Source organism: Hyperoodon ampullatus (assembly GCF_949752795.1).
Source record: "Hyperoodon ampullatus genome assembly, chromosome: 1".
NCBI classification, from domain to species: domain Eukaryota; kingdom Metazoa; phylum Chordata; class Mammalia; order Artiodactyla; family Ziphiidae; genus Hyperoodon; species Hyperoodon ampullatus.
Window position 1 is genome coordinate 194826009 of NC_136914.1, and position 25095 is coordinate 194851103.

At 40.1% G+C, this 25095-nt stretch overlaps 1 protein-coding gene across 7 annotated transcripts in view; it reads right to left on the minus strand.

The window, feature by feature from the left end:
• Positions 1-3371: 3371 nt before the first annotated feature.
• CPEB3 (cytoplasmic polyadenylation element binding protein 3) overlaps positions 3372-25095 on the minus strand; it is a gene marked incomplete at both ends in the record, with an annotated part of 179931 nt that continues 158207 nt past the window's right edge. For all 7 annotated transcript variants that reach the window (XM_079702412.1, XM_079702414.1, XM_079702413.1 and 4 more), the window contains one exon: positions 3372-3599. In XM_079702412.1, coding sequence (XP_079558538.1) covers positions 3372-3599 — 228 coding nt within the window. The remainder of the gene's footprint in view (positions 3600-25095) is intronic.

Consider the following 25095-nt stretch of genomic DNA (forward strand, 5'->3'; position numbering starts at 1 on the left):
TGAAAATGAAAAAAATAAACTTTTAAAGAATTAGCATCATAAAATTAATTTATTCCAAGTAAAAATACAAAATAATATTATGACATTGACCAGATATGAAAGTCCCTCCCAGAAACAACTCTATTAATGATTGAGAAAGCACTCCTTAAAGAAAATACGAAATAAAATGAAAAATATGTAAATATGTTTAATTTTTTTCTTAGCAAAAAATCTTTCTAAAAATAACAATGAAAATTTGTCTCAGTACAAAGGCTACATTACTATTGAAAAAATACCAGCATGAAGAAAAGGTACATATTTGACAGTAGAAAAATGATTTCAGTGAATCACAATGTCTAAAGTTTGCAATGAAAATAAATCTGCAATAAAGATTTATGCCTTTTTTCTTTTCTTTTTTTTTTCTATTTTTTATACAAACAGTACAAACAGTATTGCACATAACAACAAATAGTCGAGGTTAGGTTATAGCCTTCAAAAAATCGACTAGTTCAAGTGTCACATCAAGGAAAGGCCACAACAGGACCTGTGATACCCGGGGGCTTCCCATCAAGTTGCAGGTCAGAACACCTCTGTGTTTTAAAAAATAATTTTTTTGAAGGACCCTCTCTTTTAATATAACATTAACAACTTGGGGGCACATTTATTTACAAAACAAAAGGGAACATGTTATAATTTAATAAACTAAAAAAGTTCTCTTTAAAAAAATACAAACAGAAGAACTCTTTCACAATCCTGGTCAGTCGTGCACAATCAACGCTTGATTATAAATATACAAATTAAGGGAAAGTAGTTTCCACCACCTATTCACAACTTTCAGCACCAAATGGAGTTTATTTTTTGAAACCTATTCTTTATGACAATGCTTTTTCGCCTTCACTTCAGCTTTATGCTGTACAATATTCCAGCTTTATTTTTTAATCTCAGTATTATTTTAGTACATGAAAGAGGGGTGCTTCTTCAAAAAGTTTTGCTTCTTTCACATAATTAGGTAGATTTCTGTAGGTTAGATATGATCTTTAATATTATAGTTATAAAGCTCTAACTTCTTCATTTTCAAAAAACACAAATAAGCATGAAAAAAATAAAGTTACCCATCTGTTAAATCATTTTTCTTGCAGAATTAAATTAATATATATTTTTCTGAATAAACTTACTTAGAAAATATCATTTTCTTTCCTATATTTCAAAATTGAGGTATTGCAAAAGATCATGTCAGTCAGAAAGCATGCCTTTTTCCTTAAAAACAAACAAACAAAAAAATCTTCAGCCAACTTTTGAAAACTGTCTAGAATACAAAAAGTAGTAGTGCATAACAAAATTTCTTGTACAGATGAAAAAAACCACAAACATAGAAAAAAACAAACAGAAAACCACAGCTGGGCTGGAAAAAAGCAATTATTACCAAAAAGCCCAGAGGTAACCTCAAAGGGGGAGAATTCTAATAAGCATTTTTAACCCAGTAAAAAACTATTTTGTTTTTTCCTTTTTGAAAACAAACTATAGTTTGAGAGCTGTTAATTGCAACTAAACACTGGAGAAACAAAACAAAACAAAACAAAGCGATATTAACTTAAGACAGTACAAGGACATCACAGCACATAAAACACAGCGACTTAAATCTATTCTGCAGTGTCATATCCAGTCAGATTGTCCCCAGAATTCCAAAACATAGGAAGAAGATTTAAAAAAAGATTTACATAGTCTCATAATCATTGTGTGTGTTTATATATTACTATCTGCAGCCCAAGAGTGAATGCTAAAAAAATGTCCATGGTAGTACTAGCAGGTCTGAATTCTATTCAAGCTTTACAGGATAAATCCAGGGAATTAAGTAGTTAATTTCTCACCCAGACAACCAACCTGCCCAGGCCATCTTATTTTGTACAGACATTTCTTTAGCATCACGATCACGCAACTTTCTTAAAATGTGCCTAGTTTGTCAATTGACAACTTATCTCTATATACTGTATATATTCCTAGTGTTTGTAAGCTAAGATGAGCTCTTTGGTTTTCTGGACAAGGTCTGAAGCTATGTAAAATGGTGCAAGCACTAGGAGATTGTAACTAAGAGCTCATGTGTTAGTTAATAATATACCAGTTATGAACTGTCAAGTTCGTTAATGTCTGACACAGAGGCTTTAAACAGTTAAGTTTGATCACAGTTAGACATAATCACTTTACTATATAAAATAAATTGCACAATATATAACAGAGCACCGCAAAGTACTTCATCTACCATCCACAAATTTGCTTTAAGAATATCCTACACCTAGGTTTTATATTGGTTGTAATATAGGTCATTCTGTTATGGGCTGTTCCTAATTTCAGAAGCATTCCATTTATTGAGGCATGCCTTCCTCCAGTCAATTACCATTTCTTTGAATGAAAAAAATCTTTTTAAAAAAATCAGTATTTTATAGCTTATATAGATTCTTAATTTGTGCATTGTGGGAAGGTTTTATACTAGACATCAGGTATAAAATTTATTGCATGCAGCAACCTGATTAAGTAAACATGCAGTCAGAAATAGTGACCTTCCGTTGAAGCTTTCTCAAGTCTATTCTGATCTCCTTTCGGCAGCTGATTCTATCCCTAAATCACAAAAGTATGTTGTTGGGTTTTTTGTAATTGATACCTTAGCCTGAATAGAGTATTATGGTATTAATAATACCACTTTAATAGCAGCAAAAGCTATTGCAGCATAAATTTACATAACACTAAAAGATCTAACCAAAATCCTCAGCAAAACAAAAATTAAACATGAAGGAAAAATAAAGATTCAGCTTATGAGGTATCCTTACATGTCAAAATAGAGAGCAACTAAAGGCTTATTTTCATTAAGGGTTTTCCTTACTCTAAATGACCCCAGCTAATGATTGCTGAATTGTTGTGAAGTTTTTGCTACATCTGCCACCTACTCACGAGTATTACCTTTGGTAAGTCTTCTCCTAGGGGCGATTCTCTAAGTTTCTGAAAATAAGTGCATGCTCCAGTTCAAAAACGATCAAAACAATAACAATACAACAACAACAACAAACAAAAAAATCACAGACATCAACCTGATGGCCGCTGATGAGAATGGCAGTCTACAAGTGACAAATCAGGTGTAAGAAATTAAGGTACCAAGCAGACAAAGGTGTGAATCAAAGTGCAAATCAGTACCGTTATACACTCTGCAATTCTGTATTATACTGGACACTGAGTTCAGTAATATGACTGTAAATAATAATAATAATAAAAAGACCCATTTCTTCTTTAAAAATCGAGAACAAATGCACAGATTTCCAGAACACTGTAAGCCCTGAGGCAGTGCCCTCTCTTTTCCCTCCTTGTTATCTACTCCAGTACTTGTGGCTGGGTATACCCTGGGCTCAGCTCCAGCGGAACGGGACATGGCGAGGGCGGTCACCTCCCTCCTTCACCAGCGGTTTGTGGAACTCCCGCCCGGCGCGGGAATGTATGCTCGCCCAGCAGTATTCGCAGTAATACTGCAGACAGGTGACGTTGGCACAGAAGAATGGGGCAAACTTCCCACCACAGCGTGTGCCCTGGCACTCATCACACATCTGATCATCCAGCACATATGGCTTCACTTCCACCTGGACCCAAAGAGGAAAGACAGGAAAAAAGATTTTAGCAAAGCTTCCTCACATTTCTTCCTCTTGAGCATTTATAATGGAGCTTAATATGTCCCAGTCAGACTCGGTGTTGAACTCAGCTGGTATCAGACAGTGGCTGAGAGTATGGGATCTGCTCCTTGACTTACGACTTACTAATTGTGTGATGGCAGTAACCTCTCTCTGTGCTTCTGTTTGCTCTATATGTGGATCTGTAAACTGGGGGTAACGGTGACACACAGACACACACACACATCTGGATATCTATATGATGGGCATAGCAGGGTCTACCTCAAAGGGTGCTGGTGAGGATTAAGAGAGGCAGCACAGGTAAAAGCACATGAGCTGAATCCTGAAGGCAGGAAGCACCCGGCTATGCACGAACAGCATTTCAGGGAGAGGAACCAGCAAGGACAAAGCCCAAAAGTAGGCAAAGGCAGAGCACGTACTTGGGGAAGTTTGGCAGGAGCTGGGCCAAAGGGGAAGTCCCACTGAGGCTGGCAAGTCTAGCTGAAGGGTGACTGTGAGGCTCTGGGCTTCGATGTTTTAAGCATAAGGCTTTCAAAAGACTAACCTCCCAGTACTGTTCACAATGGATGGCAGGCAAAGGGGGACTAGGGGGGATGTTAAGAAGCTACAATTGAGGCTTTTTTATTTTTTAGATTTTATTGCCTTAATCTCCCTCCAAGACTGGAAGCTTCAATAGAGAACTTTTCATCACAGCCTTGCAGGCTATGTTAGAGGAAAACCAGAAGCAAGGAAGAACAAAAGTTACCACAGTTTTCCCCCATGTCCGCTTCCTAGAACCTCAGAAACGGACAATCATTAGTTTTCATACCAAATGTTAGAAATTAGCAGGAAGGTGGCAAGTCTCTGTGATCAGGCTCCTTCCCACGCTGACCTCTAGAGCCGTTCTGGGGAAGAGCAAGCACTGTGGCCACTGGGGCTATGGAGATGGGGACCCACATTTTTTTAGACATGAGCCAACTGCCTGACAGTTTGGGCTGCCTCTGGACGCAGCCAGGAGGTTCCAGCAGGGCACGGGGCAGGGTACCGAGGGGCTGATGGGGGACAGCATGGGGGGTGCAGGGACATAGGGAACGCCTGGGATTGGGCTCTGGCATTCCTGGACCTTCCCTTCTGAAGGCCCCTTCGCCGGCCTCCTCTGGAGTTCTGTCTCTGCTTGGAAGACCCACTGGAGATGACCTGTCCCAGCCCTTGGTTACCCAAGGGGGAAAATGTCTTTGCTCTGGCTCCAGTTCCCTTCCTCCTATTTTTCCCTCCTCAACCTAACAGGTTAGAGAGTGGGCTTCAAAAAAAAAAAAAAAGAATCTCACATTCATCTCTGCATCATAATTAAAACTGTAGTGGCTCTCGGGTCATCTGCCTAGGTTCAAATCCCAGCCACATTACTAGCTATACAACCTCAGGCAAATTTCTCAGGGACTCTGAGCCTGTGTTTCCTCATCTGTACACTGGGGGAAAAGAACAGTTCGTACTTTATAGGGTTCCTATGAGGAGCAAATGAGCTAAATCACATAAAGCACACAGAACAGTGCCTGGCACATCAGATGCCCTCACTAAGTGTAGTTATCACTCCCCCTACTTCCTCTCTAGTCCAGGCCACCACAACGTGCATCCACACCTGTCCAATACTGATGGCCTCTGCACTGGCCACCAAGCTCCAGGCCTTCCCTGGGTCAGTTCTCCTATGTCCAGGTAGACGTTTCAATCATCTGCCTTCTAAATGTTTCTTGGCTGGTCAAAAGCCCTTCAGGCTCTCCCCTACCTTCAGGAGTAAGCCCAGCTGCCTCAGTATAATGGAGTACTTACTCCCTGTCCCCTGCAACTCAAATGTAAGCCAGAGCCTTCAGGATTTGCCCCAATCTCCCTCCCATCTAGTCCCCAACTCAAACTCGACCTGGTCTCTAACTTACCTGCACTTTCTTCCCACCTTACATGCTCAGCCCACCCAACAATTTCCTGTACCCAGTGAGGCCCAGTCTTTCTTTTCTCTTTCCTTCTTAGCATAAAATTAACAAACTTAAAGTGAACAATTCAGTGGCGTTGAATATATTCACAATGTTGTACAACCACCACCTCTATTTAGTTCCAAAACATTTTCTTCACCCCAAAAGGAAACCCTGTAGCCGCTAAGCAGTTTTCCCTACCTTCTCTCCCTCCCCAGCCCCTGGCAACAACCTATCTGCTTTCTGTCTCTATGGATTTACCTATTCTGGATATTTTATATAAATGTAATCACATAATTGTGACCTTTTGTGTCTGGCTTCTTTCACTAATCATAATGTTTTGGGGTTCATCCATGTAGCATATAGCAATATTTGATTCCTTTGTATGACTGAATAATATTCCATTGTTTGTGTATGTATATGCATGTATATATATGGTATTTTGTTTATGTATTCATTCATTAATGGACATTTGGGTTATTTCTACCTTTTGGCCATTGTGAATGGTGCAGCTATGAACATGTATGTGCATATGTTTGTTTGAATATTTGTTTTCAATTCTTTTCAGTACATACCTAGGAGTAGAATTGCTGGGGCATATGACAATTCTATAATTAACTTTTTGAGGAACTGCCAAATTGTTTTCCACAGCGGCTGTACCATTTTGCATTCCCACCAGCAATGTAAAAGGGTTTCAATTTTTCCATATACTCACCAACACTTGTTCTCCATTTCTGTGATTATAGTCATCCCAATAGGTATGAAGAGATGTCTCATTGTAGTTCTGATTTGCAATTCCCTACTGACGACATTGAGCATCTTTTCATATACTTGTTGGTATTTGTATTCCTTCTTTGGAGAAAGGTCTATTCAAGCCCTTTGCCCATTTTAAAAATTGGATTGTTTTGTGTTGTTGAGTTATAAGACTTCTTTATGTATGCTAGATACTAGACTTTTATCAGATATATGATTTGCAAATATTTTCTCTTATTTTGTAGGTTGTGTTTCACTTTCTTGAAAATGTTCTTTGATGCACAAAAGTTTTTAATTCTGAGCAAGTCCAATTTATCTATTTTTTTCTTTTGCTGTTCTTCCTTTTGATGTCATAGCTAAGAATCCACTGCCAAATTCAAGGTCAGGAAGATTTGCTCCCTGAACTTCCCTGGTGGTGCAGTGGTTATGAATCCGCCTGCTAATGCAGGGGACACAGGTTCAAGCCCTGGTCCGGGAAGATCCCACATGCCGTGGAACTAAGCCCGTGCACCACAACTACTGAGCCAGCATGCCACAACTACTGAAGCCCACGTGCTCTAGGGCTTATGCTCCACAACAAGAGAAGCCACCGCAATGAGAAGCACACACACCGCAATGAAGAGTAGCTCCCACTAGCCACAACTAGAGAAAGCCCGTGTGCAGCAATGAAGACCCAACACAGCCAAAAATAAATAAATTAAATAAATAAATTTATTTTAAAAAAAAAAGACTTGCCCCTATGTTTTCTTCTAAGAATTTTATGGTTTTAACTCCTATAGTTAGGTTAACTGATTTCAAGTTAATTTTGTATATAGTGTGAAACAGGGGTCCAACTTCATTCTTTAGCATGTGGATATCCAGTTGCCCCAGGACCATTTGTTGAAGAGACTATTCTTTACCCATTGAATGGTCTCACCAACCTTGTCGAAAATTAACTATAGGCCCAGCCTTTCAGTCCCACAGGGAACTATTCCTTCCTCCTTTGAACTTAATACTTCACTTTGCTCCTCTGGCATTTCCTAGCTATAGTTCTGCCTTGGTCAGCATCTCTCCTTATCTTCAAGCAACTTGAGGACAGAATAGATCTGGGGAAGAATGTGATCTACAGAGATTGTGGGCTCCTGGCGGAAGGGAGCTGTAGGCTCATGAAAGCGTATGTAACCTGGCCTGAACTCCCTATACTTGAAGGCCAAGAAGGAGCGAAGTGGTGGACTAAGTCCCTTCTGCCCTGAGGTGGGAGGACTACTGGTAGAGGCAGGGTGTGTGGGGAACTAGGAGCAGCCAGCTTTTCCACCTTCGGTCCATGAGCTGAGGACTGCTTTGCCTCTACCACCAGGTAGACGCCTACACTCAGGGTGCTCCAGCAACCAGATCGGAGTCCCAAAAAGCCCAGAAAAGGGGATCCAGCAGTGAGAGAGAGGATTGGTCTTTTACATTCAGCAAAAGAAAGCTGCCAGAGGAGAAAGACAATAGCCCTTTGTAATATATACACATGTGAAAAGAGTACTTAAGGAGATTCAAGCCTAGCACAAAGGACACTTTCCGTAATATATATATATATATATATATATATATATATATTTTTTTTTTTTTTTTGTGGTACGCGGGCCTCTCACTGTTGTGGCCTCTCCCGTTGCGGAGCACAGGCTCCGGATGCGCAGGCTCAGCAGCCATGGCTCACGGGCCCAGCCGCTCCGCGGCATATGGGATCCTCCCAGACCGGGGCACGAACCCGTATCCCCTGCATCGGCAGGCGGACTCTCAACCACTGCGCCACCAGGGAGGCCCTATATATTTTTTTTAATGTTACCTTTGTTTAGGTGTAAAAGTGGCATTTTGGTTATGTGGGGGATTTTGTCCCTCAGTTTTTTTTAAGAGCTTAAATTAATTTTTTTTTTTTTTTTTTTTTTTTTTTTTTGCGGTACGCGGGCCTCTCACTGTTGTGGCCTCTCCCGTTGCGGAGCACAGGCTCCGGACGCGCAGGCTCAGCGGCCATGGCTCACGGGCCCAGCCGCTCCGCGGCATATGGGACCCTCCCGGACCGGGGCACGAACCCGTATCCCCTGGCATCGGCAGGCGGACTCTCAACCACTGCGCCACCAGGGAGGCCCTTAAATTAATTTTTTAAATTGAGGTTAAAGTCATAAAGAATTAACCATTTTAAAGTGAACAGGGACTTCCCTGGTGGCGCAGTCGTTAAGAATCCGCCTGCCAACACAGGGGACGTGGGTTTGATCCCTTGTCTGGGAACATCCCACATGCCGTGGAGCAACTAAGCCCACGTGCCACAACTACTGAAGCCCACATACCTAGAGCCGGTGCTGCACAACAAGAGAAGCCACCACAGGGCTTCCCTGGTGGCGCAGTGGTTGAGAGTCTGCCTGCCGATGCGGGGGACACGGGTTCGTGCACTGGTCCGGGAAGATCCCACATGCCGCGCGGAGCGGCTGGGCCCGTGAGCCATGGCCGCTGAGCCTGCGCGTCTGGAGCCTGTGCTCCGCAACGGGAGAGGCCACAACAGTGAGAGGCCCGCGTACCGCAAAAAAAAAAGAAAAAGAGAAGCCACCACAATGAGAAGCCCGCGCACCACAATGAGAAGCCCGCGCACCACAACAAAGAGTAGCCCCTGCTCACCACAACTAGAGAAAGCCCATGGCCAGCAACGAAGACCCAATGCTGACAAAGATAAATGCATTTATTTTAAAAAAATAAATAAATTTTAAAAAGGGAAGGGGATTGCAAAGGAGCAGGACGGTGTGGGGCCCTCCTGGATACAACCTCCACCTTGGGTCCCCCGTTTCTTGTTTGTAGAAAAAGGCTTTAGTTTCCTGGGCCTTTCCTAAGTTCCAAAGAGCAGACTCAAGCAGTTACTAATTAGGAGAGTGAAGAAATGCAGAAACAAAGGAAAAATAATCAAGAAACAACAGTTCAGAGATACAACAGAGTCCTAGTTCCTCCTCAAGGGAAATACGTAACAATCTGACACATATCTTTGAGTTGTTCTGCAGGAACTAAGACCCTCACCCAGGTGGAGGATGGTGACTACATGCCGACCATAAGCACAAAGACCCCTGACTGGTTGGAATCAGAAGGTTGATGATTAAGATTCCTGAAACACCACCCTGTTACCTCACCACCAACCAAACAGAAGAAAGTCATGCCCCCTGCAACCCTCACCTCAAACGTTGCCTTTCAAAGCCCTTCCCTGAAAGCCATCAGGGAGTTTGGGTCTTTTGAGCATGAGCTGCCCATTCTCCTTTCTTGGCCCTGCAATAAATGCCTCACCACAACCTGGTATCAGTGAATTGGCTTTGCTTTGTGACGGGTGAGGGGACCCAAGTTCGGTTGGGTAACACCCATACATGTACGTTTACTTTGTTTTTTAGTTTTTTGCCACTATTGACAATTCTGCAATAAATATGCCTTTCATGTGTCCTCACATCTGTGGTTTTATTTCTAAGCATTGGGATTATAGCATTAAAAACAACCAACAGTAGGATTATTGGGTCAAAGAGTATAGGTATTTTTAATTTTAAGACTTTGCTAGTTCGCTTCTTTAAAATGTAGCAATTCACATCTCTATCAGCACATAATAAGTAATTATCACCTCTTTTAAATGCTCTCCAGTCTGATGAGAATAAAGTGACGTTAATTTTCATTTTCCTGACTATGAATAAATGTGAACATCTTTTTAGGTGCATTGCCTGTGAATTCTTATGTGAATTATCTTCTACCCATTTTCCCACTGTGTTGTATGTCTTTTTCTTGCAAATTTTTAAGAGTTCTTTGTAAACCTGCAATTGTTTTCCAAATCCATCATTTGCCTATTGACTTTTCTCAGGGCATCTTTGACATTTAAATGTATTTTATTTTTACATAGTCTAATACATTTATTTCTTTCTGAAGCTTCTAAGTTTCTAATCCTTATTAAGAAGGCCAACCTGGCCCTTAATTTTTTCATACAGACCTAGTTGCTTTGATTATTTTTTAAAGATTATCATTATTTTTTTATGTTTAAATCTTTCTTTATGTAGATCCTATTTTTATTTATTCATTTATTTTTTTTTTGTGGTACGCGGGCCTCTCACTGTTGTGGCCTCTCCCGTTGCAGAGCACAGGCTCTGGATGCGCAGGCTCAGCGGCCATGGCATACAGGCCCAACCGCTCCGCAGTATGTGGGATCTTCCCGGACCGGGGCACGAACCCGTGTTCCCTGCATCGGCAGGTGGACTCTCAACCACTGCGCCACCAGGGAAGCCCTGTAGATCCTATTTTTATGGTTTGGTTCATTGCAAGTAATTTATGATTTTTGTTACAACTGTGATTATTTTCTCCATTTTTATTTCTAGAATAGCATAAAGCTACTAGTGTTCTTCCAAGTCTTCTTGACAGAGAAATAATACTTTGACTAAATACAGGATTTGGGGATCACATCTTTTTCTCTCAGACTAATCAACAGTATTCCTTGGTGTTCTAGCTTCCAGTGTTGCAGATGAAAACTCTGATGCCAATTTCTTTCTTTTTTTTCCTTTGTAGGAGATAGTAACTAGCTCTTTTCACGTGGAAGCATGTAACATTTTCTCTTTATCTTCAGTGTTCAGAAATTTTACTTTTATGGAACCGAACTTGGGTCCGCTTGCCCATCACAAAGCAAAGCCGATTCACTGATACAAAGTTGTAGTGAAGGAAAGTACAGCTTTTATTACAGGGCCAAGCAAGGAGAACAGGAGGCTCATGCTCAAAGACCCAAACTCCCTGATGGCTTTCAGGGAAGGGCTCTGAAAGGCAACATTTGAGGTGAGGGTTGCAGGGGGCATGACTCTTCTGTTTGGTTGGTGGTGAGGTAACAGGGTGGTGTTTCAGGAATCTTAATCATCAACCTTCTGGTTCCAACCAGTCTAGGGTCTGTGAGTTTGTGGTCAGCATGTTGTCACCATCCTCCACTGGGGGGGTGGGGGTGGGGGTGGGGTCTTAGTTCCTGCAGAACAACTCAAAGATATGTGTCAGATTGTTATGTATTTCCCTTGAGGAGGAACTAGGACTCTATTTCATCGCTGAACTGTTGTTTCTTGACTATTTTTCCTTTGCTTCTGCATTTCTTCACTCTCCTAATTAGTAACTGCTTGAGTCTGCTCTTTGGAACTCAGGGAAGGCCTAGGAGACTAACGCCTTTTTCTACAAACAAGAAACGGGGGACACAGAGGGGCTTTTGTACCCAGGAGGGCCCCACATGGTCCTGCTCCATTTCATAGGGAAACAGTTAAATAAAATGTGGTACATCTACCCTGTGGAATATCATGCAGTCATGAAAAAGACTGAATTAGTGTTTGTTTTGAAAGGATTTCTACAACATGGGGATATTAAGATCTAGTGGAGTGATGGATACAAGCACCTACGGCAAACTGAAGAACACTGAACAAATAAACGTAAGGTCAAGTAATACATTCATGCTGATATCTGAAAGTGCAATATGAATAAACTCCATCTTCCGTGTATTCAGGCTTCCAGCTGAGCTTGGCACCAATGTTCCTTACTGCATGAGGGGTTTTGAGGGATCTAGTCAACACAGTACTTCAGAAGATCTACCATGAAGCCCTATCATGCCAGAGGCACCAGGCCTAGGCATACACTGATACCTTATTCTATCAGCTTCCTTAAGGAATAATGGATTTCTCATAAGTTACTTTTCCATGGAGCAGACATTTTTTCTTTTTGGTGCTAAACATCTTGAATTTTGATGTTTCTTGATAGAAATCTTCCTATAATGTACTATTTATTCTTCCCCCTCTTAAGCAAAGGGTACTATCAGAGTCCTTTATAGTAGTGCAAGTAGGACAATGCAGTGGACAGTTTTCACTTTTTCTGTCACCTCCTTCAAAATGTGTCTATCTGCTACCACTTCTATTAATACCTTTCAAAGACCCTTTATAATTTTGCAACTTCCAATCATTTTAATTGGATTAAAAGCTAGATAACCACATTTGCTAAATCTCACACATTAACTAAGACTCTGAATAGAGACAAAAAAGTAAAGGATGTGGCTTCTGGACTGCCACTGTGCTCTCGGAGGCCTTTCCCGACACCTTCCAGAGGGCTCCCTTCCAGATAGGTGAGTGGTGCTATTATTGCAAAGCTGCTGTCAGCACTTGTGTGCAATGACTGATCCAAAGAGTACAGCCTTGCCCAAAAGGTAGGACATACACCAAGAGTCAAAATGATCCACAAACACATGTGCAAAGTGGCAACCACAGCCTCTCAAAGGGCAACAGTCAAGCAGTACCTCTGACAATTTATATCAACAAAGAGAAGTAGCTGCATGAAGAACACTGGTAGTTAGGTGGTACTTATGCTAAAGAAGGGTGATTATTTTGGCTCAAATGGATTCATTCATTTGATGAATATTTATGGAGTGCCTATTCCTTATATGCCACCGTATTAAAAACTGAAATACAATGGAGAACAAGACATAGTTCTTCCCTAAAATAATTTATGGTCTATTTGAGAGTTTCTTAAAGGCATTCCCAACCATTTGTAGTTTTTGGCATATCCTGATACCATCTGTACTATTACTTGATGTTTTACCTGACTATCCAGATTAATTCTATTTTTCCCAATACACATATACATAATTATTAAAATAAAAACAGAAAAAGAATAGATATATGTATATGTATAACTGAATCACTTTGCTGTACACCTGAAACTAACATTGTAAATCAACTATACCCCCAAATAAAATAAAAATAAAATAACATAAAATAAAAAGAGGCTTCTCTGTTAACCACCTAAAACACCTGGAGTATCATTAAGCTACAGCACTTTGGAGACACCAACCTACTGGGATCACATTAGTGATCTACATGACCATTAAAGTTCAAATACTAGAGCCCTTCACAGAGCCAATCAAATCACCAAGCTGACCTTCTGGTTCAAAGAGATTTACACAACCAGGAGATGAGAACTTCCTACAGAGAGAAACGCTTGAATTCATACTACACACCTAATGGAGGTGACCATACCCAAGGATGCTGAGAACATGTGTAACTTATTGATGAGGGATAACTATTAAAGATAAGGAAGACTGATGGGGAATACTGGATAAGTGGCTATAAAAAGATGGAAAAGGGAATAATATATGTAGAATGATATAGGTGAAGAAAAAGCCATACTTTAATAAACTGATCTCAATGTTGACATTGTTGTGTTTCTAACAAGCTAGGGAAAATATTTTGCTTGGCAGTCATTTTGATATTGGTCAACATAATGACCTCCTAAAGTAAACAAAGCAATGACTAAGAGCTCTTGGTGGCAGAGAGGTGATACCTAGGGAGACCATAGACTATTCACAGGTCCAGAGTTCTCTCTCCTTGGACCTGAAAGGTTGTAGAAATGAGAAAGGAGGCATTAGCCAAGGTCAGGCTCAGCTTGAATTATGTGCTAAAGGTCATATTAAGAACAGCTGGCCCCTGCTGCAGTCTGCCCTTTGGTGACAGGAAAAAAAAACAAATTAAGTCTGTCAGATACCCAGCCGTCCCAAGGCAGGTAAGGCATGTTTACAAGTGGCTGGAAGATGAGCAGCAGCAATGATTTCAAATAATGGAGTCAGAGTGGACAAACTGGAGAAAGAGGCCAAGTGAAGAGGTATAATTTAACAGGGATAACTGTCTGGAAAGGCCTGCCCAGAAGTCAGGTAAGCCATTTCTTATCATCTGGAGCAACATGCTTCCTGGAAAGACCAATTTTTTTGGTGTACTCAAAGCTTTAAACATAGGGCTTCCCTGGTGGCGCAGTGGTTGAGAGTCCACCTGCCGATGCAGGGGACACAGGTTCGTGCCCCAGTCCGGGAAGTTCCCACGTGCCGCGGAGCGGCTGGGCCCGTGAGCCATGGCTGCTGAGCCTGCGTGTCCGGAGCCTGTGCTCCGCAACGGGAGAGGCCACAACAGTGAGAGGCCTGCATACCGCAAAAAAAAAAAAAAACATAATGTATTCCTAATCTTCTTGGCATGTGTCACAGAGTACATCTATCCAGGCCTAAAATCCACAGTAACCTCATTACCATTCCCACTAAACACGGTGTCTTTACAGTTGCTAAAGCAAGTCCTCCACCGGCAGGCAGTACTAAGAATGTTTAAACATAAATTTTTAGTTTTTCAACTATGAGCTGGAATCCTGCTGTTTAGAAAGCAGATGACAGATGCCTAGGAAATTAAAGCAGCAACGTGAAAATAGCTTTTCCTTAGCAACAAAGTTATCCACAAACTTCCAGTTATAGCAAATTCACAGTTATTAATTTTAGAAGAAATCTGGGGTAGATTAAAATAAACACAGCGAAAATGGTTGAATTTTATTTTCTTTTTACCTTTCAAAGGATGGAATTGACCATTTTTCATATTTTCAAGGGCTAGGGGAAGAAAGGTTTTTAAATCACCCTTATTCCTTTCCCACAAGGAAACATACTCATGTGTGCTAATGTTGACGCCTTTGCTATATGTCTATAGAACACAGAGAGATCTGTGAGTGCTCTGTTGGTCTTAAGATTACGTTTTCATGAAACAAAGAAGGTCCAGCTGACAGAATCCTGCATACATCATACATTCACTCTCTAATCTCATTTCCTTCCATGCTGCTTGGGAGTGGGGCTGGAGGTGAGGGTATAAATCAGCCCCAAATCAATTCCTAGTAGTAGAAGAGTATATCATATAGAGAACAACGGGTAAGAAAGTCATTTTAAATCTATAAAATGCATGACTGCCATGGCATCACCACTCCCTAACCCCCCAGGATGCAGACGTGCAGAGCCCTCTGGCTCTATCCATTGAACTGGCTACATCATAACCTTGCAGGCCACAGTTTCCTCTACTATATTAGAGGTTTGGACCAGCTCTTCCAAGTAAAAATAAGCACTCACCAAGAAACTGCTAACTGACTGATACCCCTGCATTCTGGGGTCAAAAAACTTGAATATCCTACTGAGATAACTACTTAAAAAACTGTGGTTGTCTTTTTCCCATTAACAATCTCATAAACAGCGTCTAAACTCAAATATGAGAAGGAAAGAAGAACACTTAATCACTCTAAAGAGTTTTCACGTTAAAAATTATCACAATCCCACAGGAGAAGACAATAAAAAGAGAGCAAAGGACAGAAGAGATGAGGGGTCAAGACCAGGAAGGAGAGACAAGACAAAAACGTCCCATGCCATTCAGAGAAGAGGAATATTTTTCTCTCTTTCTTAAGATGACCCAAACTCTATTTTAAAAGCTATTTCTAGTCAAAGGCTCTGAGACTCCCAGGGCTTCAAAATAAGCCCATGTGGTATTCAGAAAATATTTGAACTCACTTCTGGGTGTTGTTTCCTCTCAAAGGGTCAAACCAAACATAGCTATAGCTACAGCTAGGAAACTTTCAAGCCAGATCAAGGCCAGGGCCAGTAACAGCAGCAAGTTAAAGGCTGGGTTGTGGGAGTCCCAGACTAAGGCTAGGAGCAGAAATAGTCTGGGAACAGGTCGTCAGAACCCTCACTTCTTTTACTATTGAGTCATCTCATATATTCTAGCTGTGGCCAGGGACAAAGAGTAGTATTATCAGCACTTCTGTTAGTATGGTTACTAGTTCATATTAATCTTCATGTAGGCTAAAAATATAAAGCCTTTGATAATCTTTAGCTAAAATTCAGGCCCAATATGTTTTTAGTGAAGAGAGGAAAAAAGATTAAATGTGTGAAGTACTTGAAGTGCTTGCAAAGAAAGGTGCAGTGGATAACATCTCACTAAATAAAAAATGGGTTATTCTAAAAAGTGCTATTCAAAGCAAATACGGTGTGCTATGGCTTAACTATCACAATGTTCCTTAAATAAAAGTATCAGAAAGCTCCAAATTAGCTAACAAAGTCAGACTCTCAGGTCTTCTACACTAAGCTAAAATAGAGTCAAGGGAACATTATTTCCCAATGGTATGTTGATTTCAAAACTATTTTCCCTACTTATATAGAGACTGATGTGTTAGAAAGATACAACAGATAATCTCAAGAAATCAAGAGATGAAGGACTACAAATACTAAAGAGAATAGCAACCACGCTTCCAGTGCCCTTCCCAGCATTCTGAATATGCAGCTACCCCACCCCAACCCTTTGTAGATAGAAGACACATGTCCAGCAATTCCATTTCTGGGTAGTCAAAAGAACTGAAAGCAGGATCTTGAAGAGATATTTGCACTATTATGCTCACTGCAGCATTACTCACAATAACCAAGGTGTGGGTGCACTTAAATGCCCACTGACAGATGAATGGACAAAGAAAATGTAGTATATACATAAAACAGTATATTATCCAGAAGTAATAAGGAAGGAAATCCTGTCGCATGTGACAACATGGATGAACTTTAAGGACATTATGCTAAATGAAATAAGCCATTCACAAGAGGACAAACACCATATGATTCGATACGAGGAATCTAAAGTAGTCAAACTCATAGAAAGCAGAAAGTAGAATGGTGATTGCCAGGGGTTGGGGGCAGGGGGAAGTGGGGAGTTGCTGTTCAAAGGGTATAAAGTTTCGATTATGCAAGATGAAAAAGTTCTAGTGATCTGCAGTATAACGTTGGACTTATGGTTAACAATACTGTACTGTACACTTAATTTGTTAAGAGGGTAGATCTCATGTGTTTTTTTCGCCACAATAAGGAAAAAAAAAAAAGAGAGAGACTATATTGTGGGTGGGACAAACTTGGAAAAAGGACCAAGGAAAGGAAAAACAATCAACTGCTTACTAAACTTTTGATTTTGAGCATGAAAGAAGAAAAGAAGCTGAAAACACTAATTACTCAACTGGGTTCCCTGGAACACTATTCCCAAGAGATGGTACATTTTAGAAGAGTTCCATGATCAAAAAATTTGTGTAAAATTGCATATTGTTTCTTTCTTGGATGTTCACAATGAGATTAGTATATAAAAGCTTCCAAGAAGTCCTAGAATAAACTAGCCTATTTAACTTTCTTCAAGAAAGCATTTCTAAACTCATTTGACTCAGAAAAAGATTTTTTTTGTAAAATAAATATTAAAATCCCAAGGGATTCATGTTTCATGGAGAACAATGTAGGAAATGATGATTTGGGGAACTAATTTTAGGGACAGATTCCTGGGCAGGGCAGACCTGCCTACTGAGAGTTCCTCCTCCTGTTTCAAAAACCCAAATAACCAACCAACATTACCCCTATCTTGCCTGAAATATTTAACTCCTTTTATAATGTGAAATTCCAATTAGACTGTCTAATAAACATCTTCCAGAAGAGCTCAAATATTAGTCATTTATGATTTCATGTAAATTAATGTGTTGTCAGTGTCACTGTGTATTGACAGAGTACTTTATAGTTTTCAAAACCACTTTAACACACATATACACGTCCTTCCTTCAAGCTACACAATTAGTAGGTATAGTTAAGACTAAACCCAAGATTGGCTGATTCTAGTCTAGTATCCTTTCTACTAGAACAATAGCTGTGCTAAACAATAGCTGTGGGAGGGATCCCTGAGATTTTTATAAAGAAATAGTTCACATAAATCAAATCGTATTTTTTTTTTTAGATTAAGGGAGACTCAACTGATTCTACCCTTACAAATTTTCTCAGGACCATGGAGAGTAGACAAAAGAGCAGAAAAATGGCCATGTAAAAAGATTACCCATTTTCTAATGATCTCATTTTTCACACTACAAAAATCTTTCATATGTAAGTGACCTAGACGAGTTATAAAGAAAACTGGATTTAGCAGAGCTTTCACATCTTAAGTGTTCATTTGGCATCACTTCTAAAAATACCATTAAAACAGACAGAATGAGTACAGGTGCCCTCTTTTGCCCTTATTGTACTTAAATACTTTAAACTGTTCCAGTTTTTCACAGAAACACTGTTCAAAAGAATATAAGTAAAATTTAATCCTAACCTTTTACTAAATTTCAGGTTCAAAATCTTTTCATTAGCAGAGAAGATACTGGTAAAAACACCTCTTTCTAGACTAAAGAGAGAAACACCTTCAATCCTTTAAATAGAAAATGCATCCAGGTGTTTACACCTTTAAAGGAAACTTGAGTCTCTACATACATGTCTTGACTAACATCCAACTTGCATGTTGATAGATTGGCACGTATGTTAAATTTTCTTTTTTCTTTTTATTTTTTTTAGTGTCAACTTCAACTATTTCATTATCCTTATATTAAAGATTCTGAGTGCAACTGAGTAGGCACTTTAAAAGACAAAAAAAAAAAAAGAGAGCAAATCAACTATTAGTCTTGGACATATGGTTAGGAACCAACAGCACAGTTTAAATAGGCCAAGTTCAGCAATGATACAAATCAACATCTGTACAGCCTAATAACTTTCCAGAGCACTTCTTCACCTTCATTGTTTATCTGTGTAATAAACCTTAAGATTGTTAGGCTAGTGTTCTTATTACTTTGGGACAATAAAATCAAGCCTCAAAAGGTTAAGTAACTTGCCCAAGGTCACATCATGGCTGGGAGAAGAGCTAGGAGTATAAACTCAGATGTCTCAGTTCCTAAGCCAGGACACTTTTTTTTTTTTTTTTTTACTGCAGTCATGGTTCTGTGGGTGATGATGGCAGGAGTGGGTGTGGGACCCTTAGATACATAAACACCCCCCCGCATTAGTGTTCTAGGGAGCCTCTGTTACCCATGAGAGTGTATGCCAAGGCAGAAGAAATGCTGAGAACCCTGTGTTGGGTATCATACAACTTCGATATTGTCATCATAGGGATGAATAACCAGTTGACCAGTGACTGTTGAACATTAGCCATAAAATATGCATAAATGTAAGCCTTAAAGGATTTATTTCAAGATGTTAATAACTTCTCTTTTGAAGTAAAAACTGAGGCATGAATTGTATTTGTCTCATTTATAATAATGTTCAATAACAAGGGTCATTATGACAGCAAAAATGCCAGTTTCACTAAATGTTATAATCCAGTGGACTTGCATTGGCTCACACTGACTTAAAAAAGGGTTTACATGAAGACAACATAAAAATTAAAATCAAAACAATTGCCAAAAAAAATTTCAAATTCATTTTGTTAATATTCAAAATGACCTATAGACATACTGACAAATTCTGATATCAAACTCCAGACGTGCCCTGCTCTGTGCAGTATATGTTCACCTGAAAAGTTACATGAAATATGGAAACACGTATAAAACTAACTAAAGGACCTATAACACAACTCAGGGGTTCCTACCCAGGTCTGTGGAAAAATGACTTCATAGAAGAAGTGGGTTTAAAGAAACATTAGACCTTGGATGAGCAGCAACGTTCGGGAAGGGAGTTCCATAAGCAGAGGCAGCTCTCATGTCAATTACAGGTGTCTTGAGAGTCTCCAAGCCTCTCATAGATTCTTCTCTGTTGTAAATAAAGGGGGTTGGATGAGGTCATGCCCAAGTTAAAGTCTAGCTTTAATGTACTATAAGTGTCAAAGAATACTTTTTGATATGCTAAACAGCAAAACCCAAACTTCTTTATTACTCAAGTGCGTGCTTAACTAAGTAAAAAAAGAAAGCTGTGCAGAGTGCCCTCTGGTGGACAGCTGGACATGCCAAAGGGCTTCCCATCTGGAAGTTCTCAATCAGCATTCATTCAACAACTCATTCATTCATTCAAATATAATTAAATAATGTGTGTCCACTGTGTGTCAGTTATTGAGTATACAGTAGCTAACACGAGAGACACACAGTCATTGATTGCCCTCATCGACTGCAGAGTCTAGAAGCATAGGTGGACATTAAAGCATTGCTTCATTACAGAGGTATTTAATGCCACAAAGGAATAATAGATGGTATTATGAAAATGATCTATGGGGAAGATGTAAGCTCCACTGAAGAAAGGATTCCTAAAATTTTCACAATTAAGCTGAGACCTGAAGGAAAAGTGAGCTTTAGGCAGGCAGAGGAAACAGTATCCATAATCGCCCTGTAAAATAGAGAAAAAGGCCAGCTGTGATTGACTTAAGATGAGGAAATGGGAGCTGAGGCAGAGGTGGTATGTAGTACACGAAGCGTCATGTAGGCGGTGTTAATTAAGGATTTTGACCTTTAACCAAAGAGCAGTAGAACATAATCAAAAGGTTTAAAGGGGGGAAAGATGTGATTCAAATCATGATTTTAAAAGATCACTTTAGTTTTTAATGTAAAGAATGGAGTTGGGCAAAAGTTGAATTGGGGTTGCTTCTAGTCCTTGCTCTCCCATATACCATCCTAGTTTATTCTACACACTTACTGAGTGTCAGCCAAGTGCCAAGCACTCCCATTCAGATCTCTGGGCACAGGTGGCAGAGTCAAGATCACGGCAGCTGCGTAAGGAACTACCATCAGAAGCCTCTTCCACCTCTGCTAGTCCTCCCATTGCTGCGCATACTATGGCGAAAAGCTTGTTGATGCGTACGTTTATCAGCCCACTCCAACAAGTCACATATCCTTGGGGGACCCTAATTACTGCCATAGCAGGGGGCAGAAATTTGCCCCAACAGCCTGGGCTGCCTTGTTCCTGTGACTTCAAAGAGCACAAGTTAATAAGTAGGATCCCCTCCCTATAATGAGCTGAGTAAAATTATACAGGATAAATGCACTATCCCCCAACTCCCTGTCCTCACTGGGGTCATTATTCAATTGATCCTTTTATTGCAGACTTGAAGGATGCACATTCAAATACTTTTTCCTGTGTTCTAAAATTGACTGTGGTGATGATTGTACAACTATGTAAATGTACTAAAAACTGAATTGAATACTTTAAATTGTTGATTTGTAGGGTATATGAATTATATCTCAATAAAGTTGTTTCCAAAACAAAAATTTTTTAAATCACCTCTTCTTTAAAGATGATGACATGGATGAGTGAGATGACAGCAGAGATAAAAGTGCCAAAGCCATAGGTGCAACTGTTTCTGTAACTGTTGCATACTGGCATATTTTATATTCATAGGCAAGCCAGAAGTCTCTACGATGATGAGAAGAAATCAAATCTATAAAGGTTGTATTTTCCCCATAAATCACTCCATCTAAAAGCTTAGCCAAAGAGCAGCAATAACAACAACGACGACGATACATAAACATATAAACTCTCAAAAGAGATGTCTTTTTTGAAAAAAGGTGGTTGGATATAAAAGAGGTTAATGAAATATACCAATCAGATCCTTCTTCATTTACCTCCCACAGTTTACCTAGGAAAGGTGCAGCCTGAGAACATACACCTTAAACAGTGCTAGAACTTCCATGATTCCAGACATTGCTGCTCTGCAGAAGGCCCTTTCCCAGTCTCCATATGGGGCAAACAGTGAAAGAGGAAAGGGCTGCAAACACGAAGCAAGTGGCCTGTAAAATGCCATCTATACTTGTTTTTGTTTTTTAAATCTGCTGATTCCACTGAATCTGCATTTATAATGATACAGACAGCAAAAGAGATTCCTTTGACCAGAAGGATAATAAAGGTTGAAGCTATTCAAAATAGTCAAGGCCTCGGTTTAAAAGCAACTTTAGGCTAACATTAGAATGAAGGAGAAAAAGACTATAGCATCTTGGAATTTGCAATAGCAAGGCAAAGGGATTGTGGGCACAGGTAGACACCTGCCACTGACTTTCAAAGCTTCAAAACCTTAGCTATGAGACTATTGCTAAAAACCTGGAAGGGTTATTCAGGAAAGAAGGGTGTGCCCAACAACAGAAATTCTCCATGGACAATCAAGAAGAGAGCCCCTGAGAAAGAAAAAGGGCATTACCTAAGGAAATACTAATATGCTTATATATAATGGGAGCTCTCTGGAAAGCTCAAACTTAAGCTTTAGAAGAAAGACACATAAATATAAAAGTAGAATCAACCTAAAAAAGCATCTACAGCAAACGGTGCAGTTAACAGAGGCTCAGAATGCCAGAGACAACAAAACAAGGTATTGCTGGCCATGTTCAAAGCAAGAAGAAAACAAGAGGATAGAGTAACAGTTTGGGAGAAAGGAGTGTAATATTCACAGAAGACTGGTGAAAAAGGAGCCCCACTCAAGATGGAAGCTGACTTCCTTCTCTTATAATAAAGAAAATGGTCTGCACCTTGGTCAGGGCAAACAAAGAGCATGAAGATGGAGCTGGGAGACAGGGAGAGAAAGGAATCCATCACTTTCAATGACTTCCAGTTCTCCCACTTAGATGACTCTCATCCTAGGGCACTGAAGGAACTGATAGGTCCCTTTTGACACCATGTGGATGGAGATGGCATTCTTTTGCCCACAACAGTCCCACTCTACATGTGTCCAGTGAGTCACATTGTATATATTACTTTCTTGCTCAGTATCTCTTCTGGGCTTCTCAACAATCTAGTCAGATACACAAAGCTATTACTACTGCCCTCATTATACACTGAAACTCAGAATTTAAGTGACCTGCTCAAAATCACACAGCCCACCAGGAACAGGACCAGATCTAGACCTGGTCATCTGACTCTAGCCAGTGCCCTTTTCACTAACCAGTGTATTTTTTCACTGCATCTTCAGCAGAGTAACCGATAAAATTCAAGCTACGTAATATTAACAACAGTGTTAGTATACTTCCAGCAAGATGAATACTATTAACCAACAAGTGCCAGTTAAACATCTATTAACTGCCATATGACTCTGGCTGTTCAATCTTCAAATCTCATTTAATCTTCACACCATCCCCAGGAGGGAGTTGCAGATGAGGACCCAAGGCTCCCGGCACTGAGTAACTTGCTTGAGTCACCAGTGACTGGTGCAGCAAAGGTTTAACTGTAGTGGAATCTGTTCTAGCTTCAAACTCCATACTCTTTCCATTACAACTGGCTGTTACCCTAAATGTTTATCAAGAACTACTCTAAGATATGGAGGGTATGGTTAACCCAAATACAATGAGCAGAAAACAGTCAATGGCTTTCCTGAGTCTTGAGAAGTTTGATGTGCCAAATATATTGCTATAGCATGAGCTATGATTACACTAACAAAAGAAAAGCCACTTCTTTCTTTTTTACCTACGTCAAAGTCGTATGGGAATCAATGCTGAGGGCATGAGCATAGCAGGGGTGAGAGTAGAGGCAGGCAATAAAACAAACAGTGCCTGAATTTTCTATGATGCTTAAAGGGGTTCAAAGATTACTGTAATCCCTGGGGTAAGTGTGCTTCCTTCTAACTAAGAAATAGGCCAGGAGGTTGTTAGGGTCAGAGCAAAGGAAAGATATAAGCATGAGCAAGTGGAACCTTCTTTTATCATCTCTAGGACCGACCTCCTGAGAAGTCTCATTAGTTCTGGCTTCAGAGGGGAACAAAGAAAGCTACTTTGATAGAGATGAGAACATAAGTGCTCTTCAGGTTAAGTTTATTGCCTGGGATCACCAGTGATGGGGGCAAGAGTGGTCTAAATGGAATGGAATCTGGGGCTTCAGACTCACAGATGTATAGGCACTAGCAAGTCCACCAGCAGCAGTAGTTAAGAGAACACTCCACATAACACCATTTGTCAATTCAACAAAGGTTTATCAAGCATCTACTGTATCTATACATCAAGCAATGGGTAAGCTCTGTGGAGCTTACAGTCTGTAGGGGAATTACTGATACAGAAGGGGTGCTGTGGGCACTTGAAAACTAGGAATGGAGCTGAATGTTTATCACCCCTGAGTTTCCACTGATTCAGAGTGCTTCAAAATTCTGTAAAACTTCATTCATTTTAATTAAAAAACAAACCACCACTACTTACTTTTAAGGATCCCAGTAGATGCAGCAAATAGACTACTTATTTTAAGCACTGGCTTTTATAATTTGATCTATGTCTTAAAGAAAATGTAATCTTGTTGACTATAAAAAAAATTCATCACCAGTTGAAACTTTCACCTCCTAAGAAACTTAGGTCTACTACGCAAAATTAGTCAGTCAACCATAGAGAGTATAGGTGAAACTTTGTAATACAACATATTTACTACTTTACTTATTCTAGTCCAGTGTATGCCCCAAGAACAGCCTTTGCTGGAAGTATTAACAACCACTGTACAATTGCATAGGGAGGTGTTTAAGACTTGATGTTCTCCCACTTGATCTTTTAATCTATCCATACAGGTCCCAGATTAGCTACTAACACCTTCTATTCCCCCCAAGCTTCCAAATAGCAGCAGAGCTGGAATTTAAGGGATTTAAACCTGTGTCTGTCTCCAAACCCAAATGAGCACACCAATGCCCTACAGCTCTACTGCCCCGTTTAGATGAGAGTTAGCAAATCTGAGTGCCTCTACTTGTCAGGTAGGTAACACCAATGAGCAAAGAGGCAAGTAATGGATATGCATATTTGGTATGAGCAGAAGAACTATGGGAGCTGGAGAGGGGACTGGAGGGGACAGCAGCTATTTGGCTCCAATGACTGCTACCACGTATGCTCTTGCAATTTTTTTTGGCCATGCTGTGTGGCATGTGGGATCTTAGTTCCCTGACCAGGAATTGAACCCATGCCTCCTGCAGTGGAAGCACAGAGTCTTAACCACTGGAATGCCAGGGAAGTCCCTATGTTCTTGCAATTTTAAAAGAAACCAGAACTTCAAAATTTTATGTATACTCCTGAATATTAACATTAAATGTTAGTTCAAGTTTGTTTGTTTTAAGAGTACCACATGGGTCAAGCAGATTTAACAGCTCTCAATCTTCGTTAACGTGCTGTTGGCATCATATTTTGAACAGCACTGGTTTGCTTTGCTAAATTCTGCAGTGTTATTT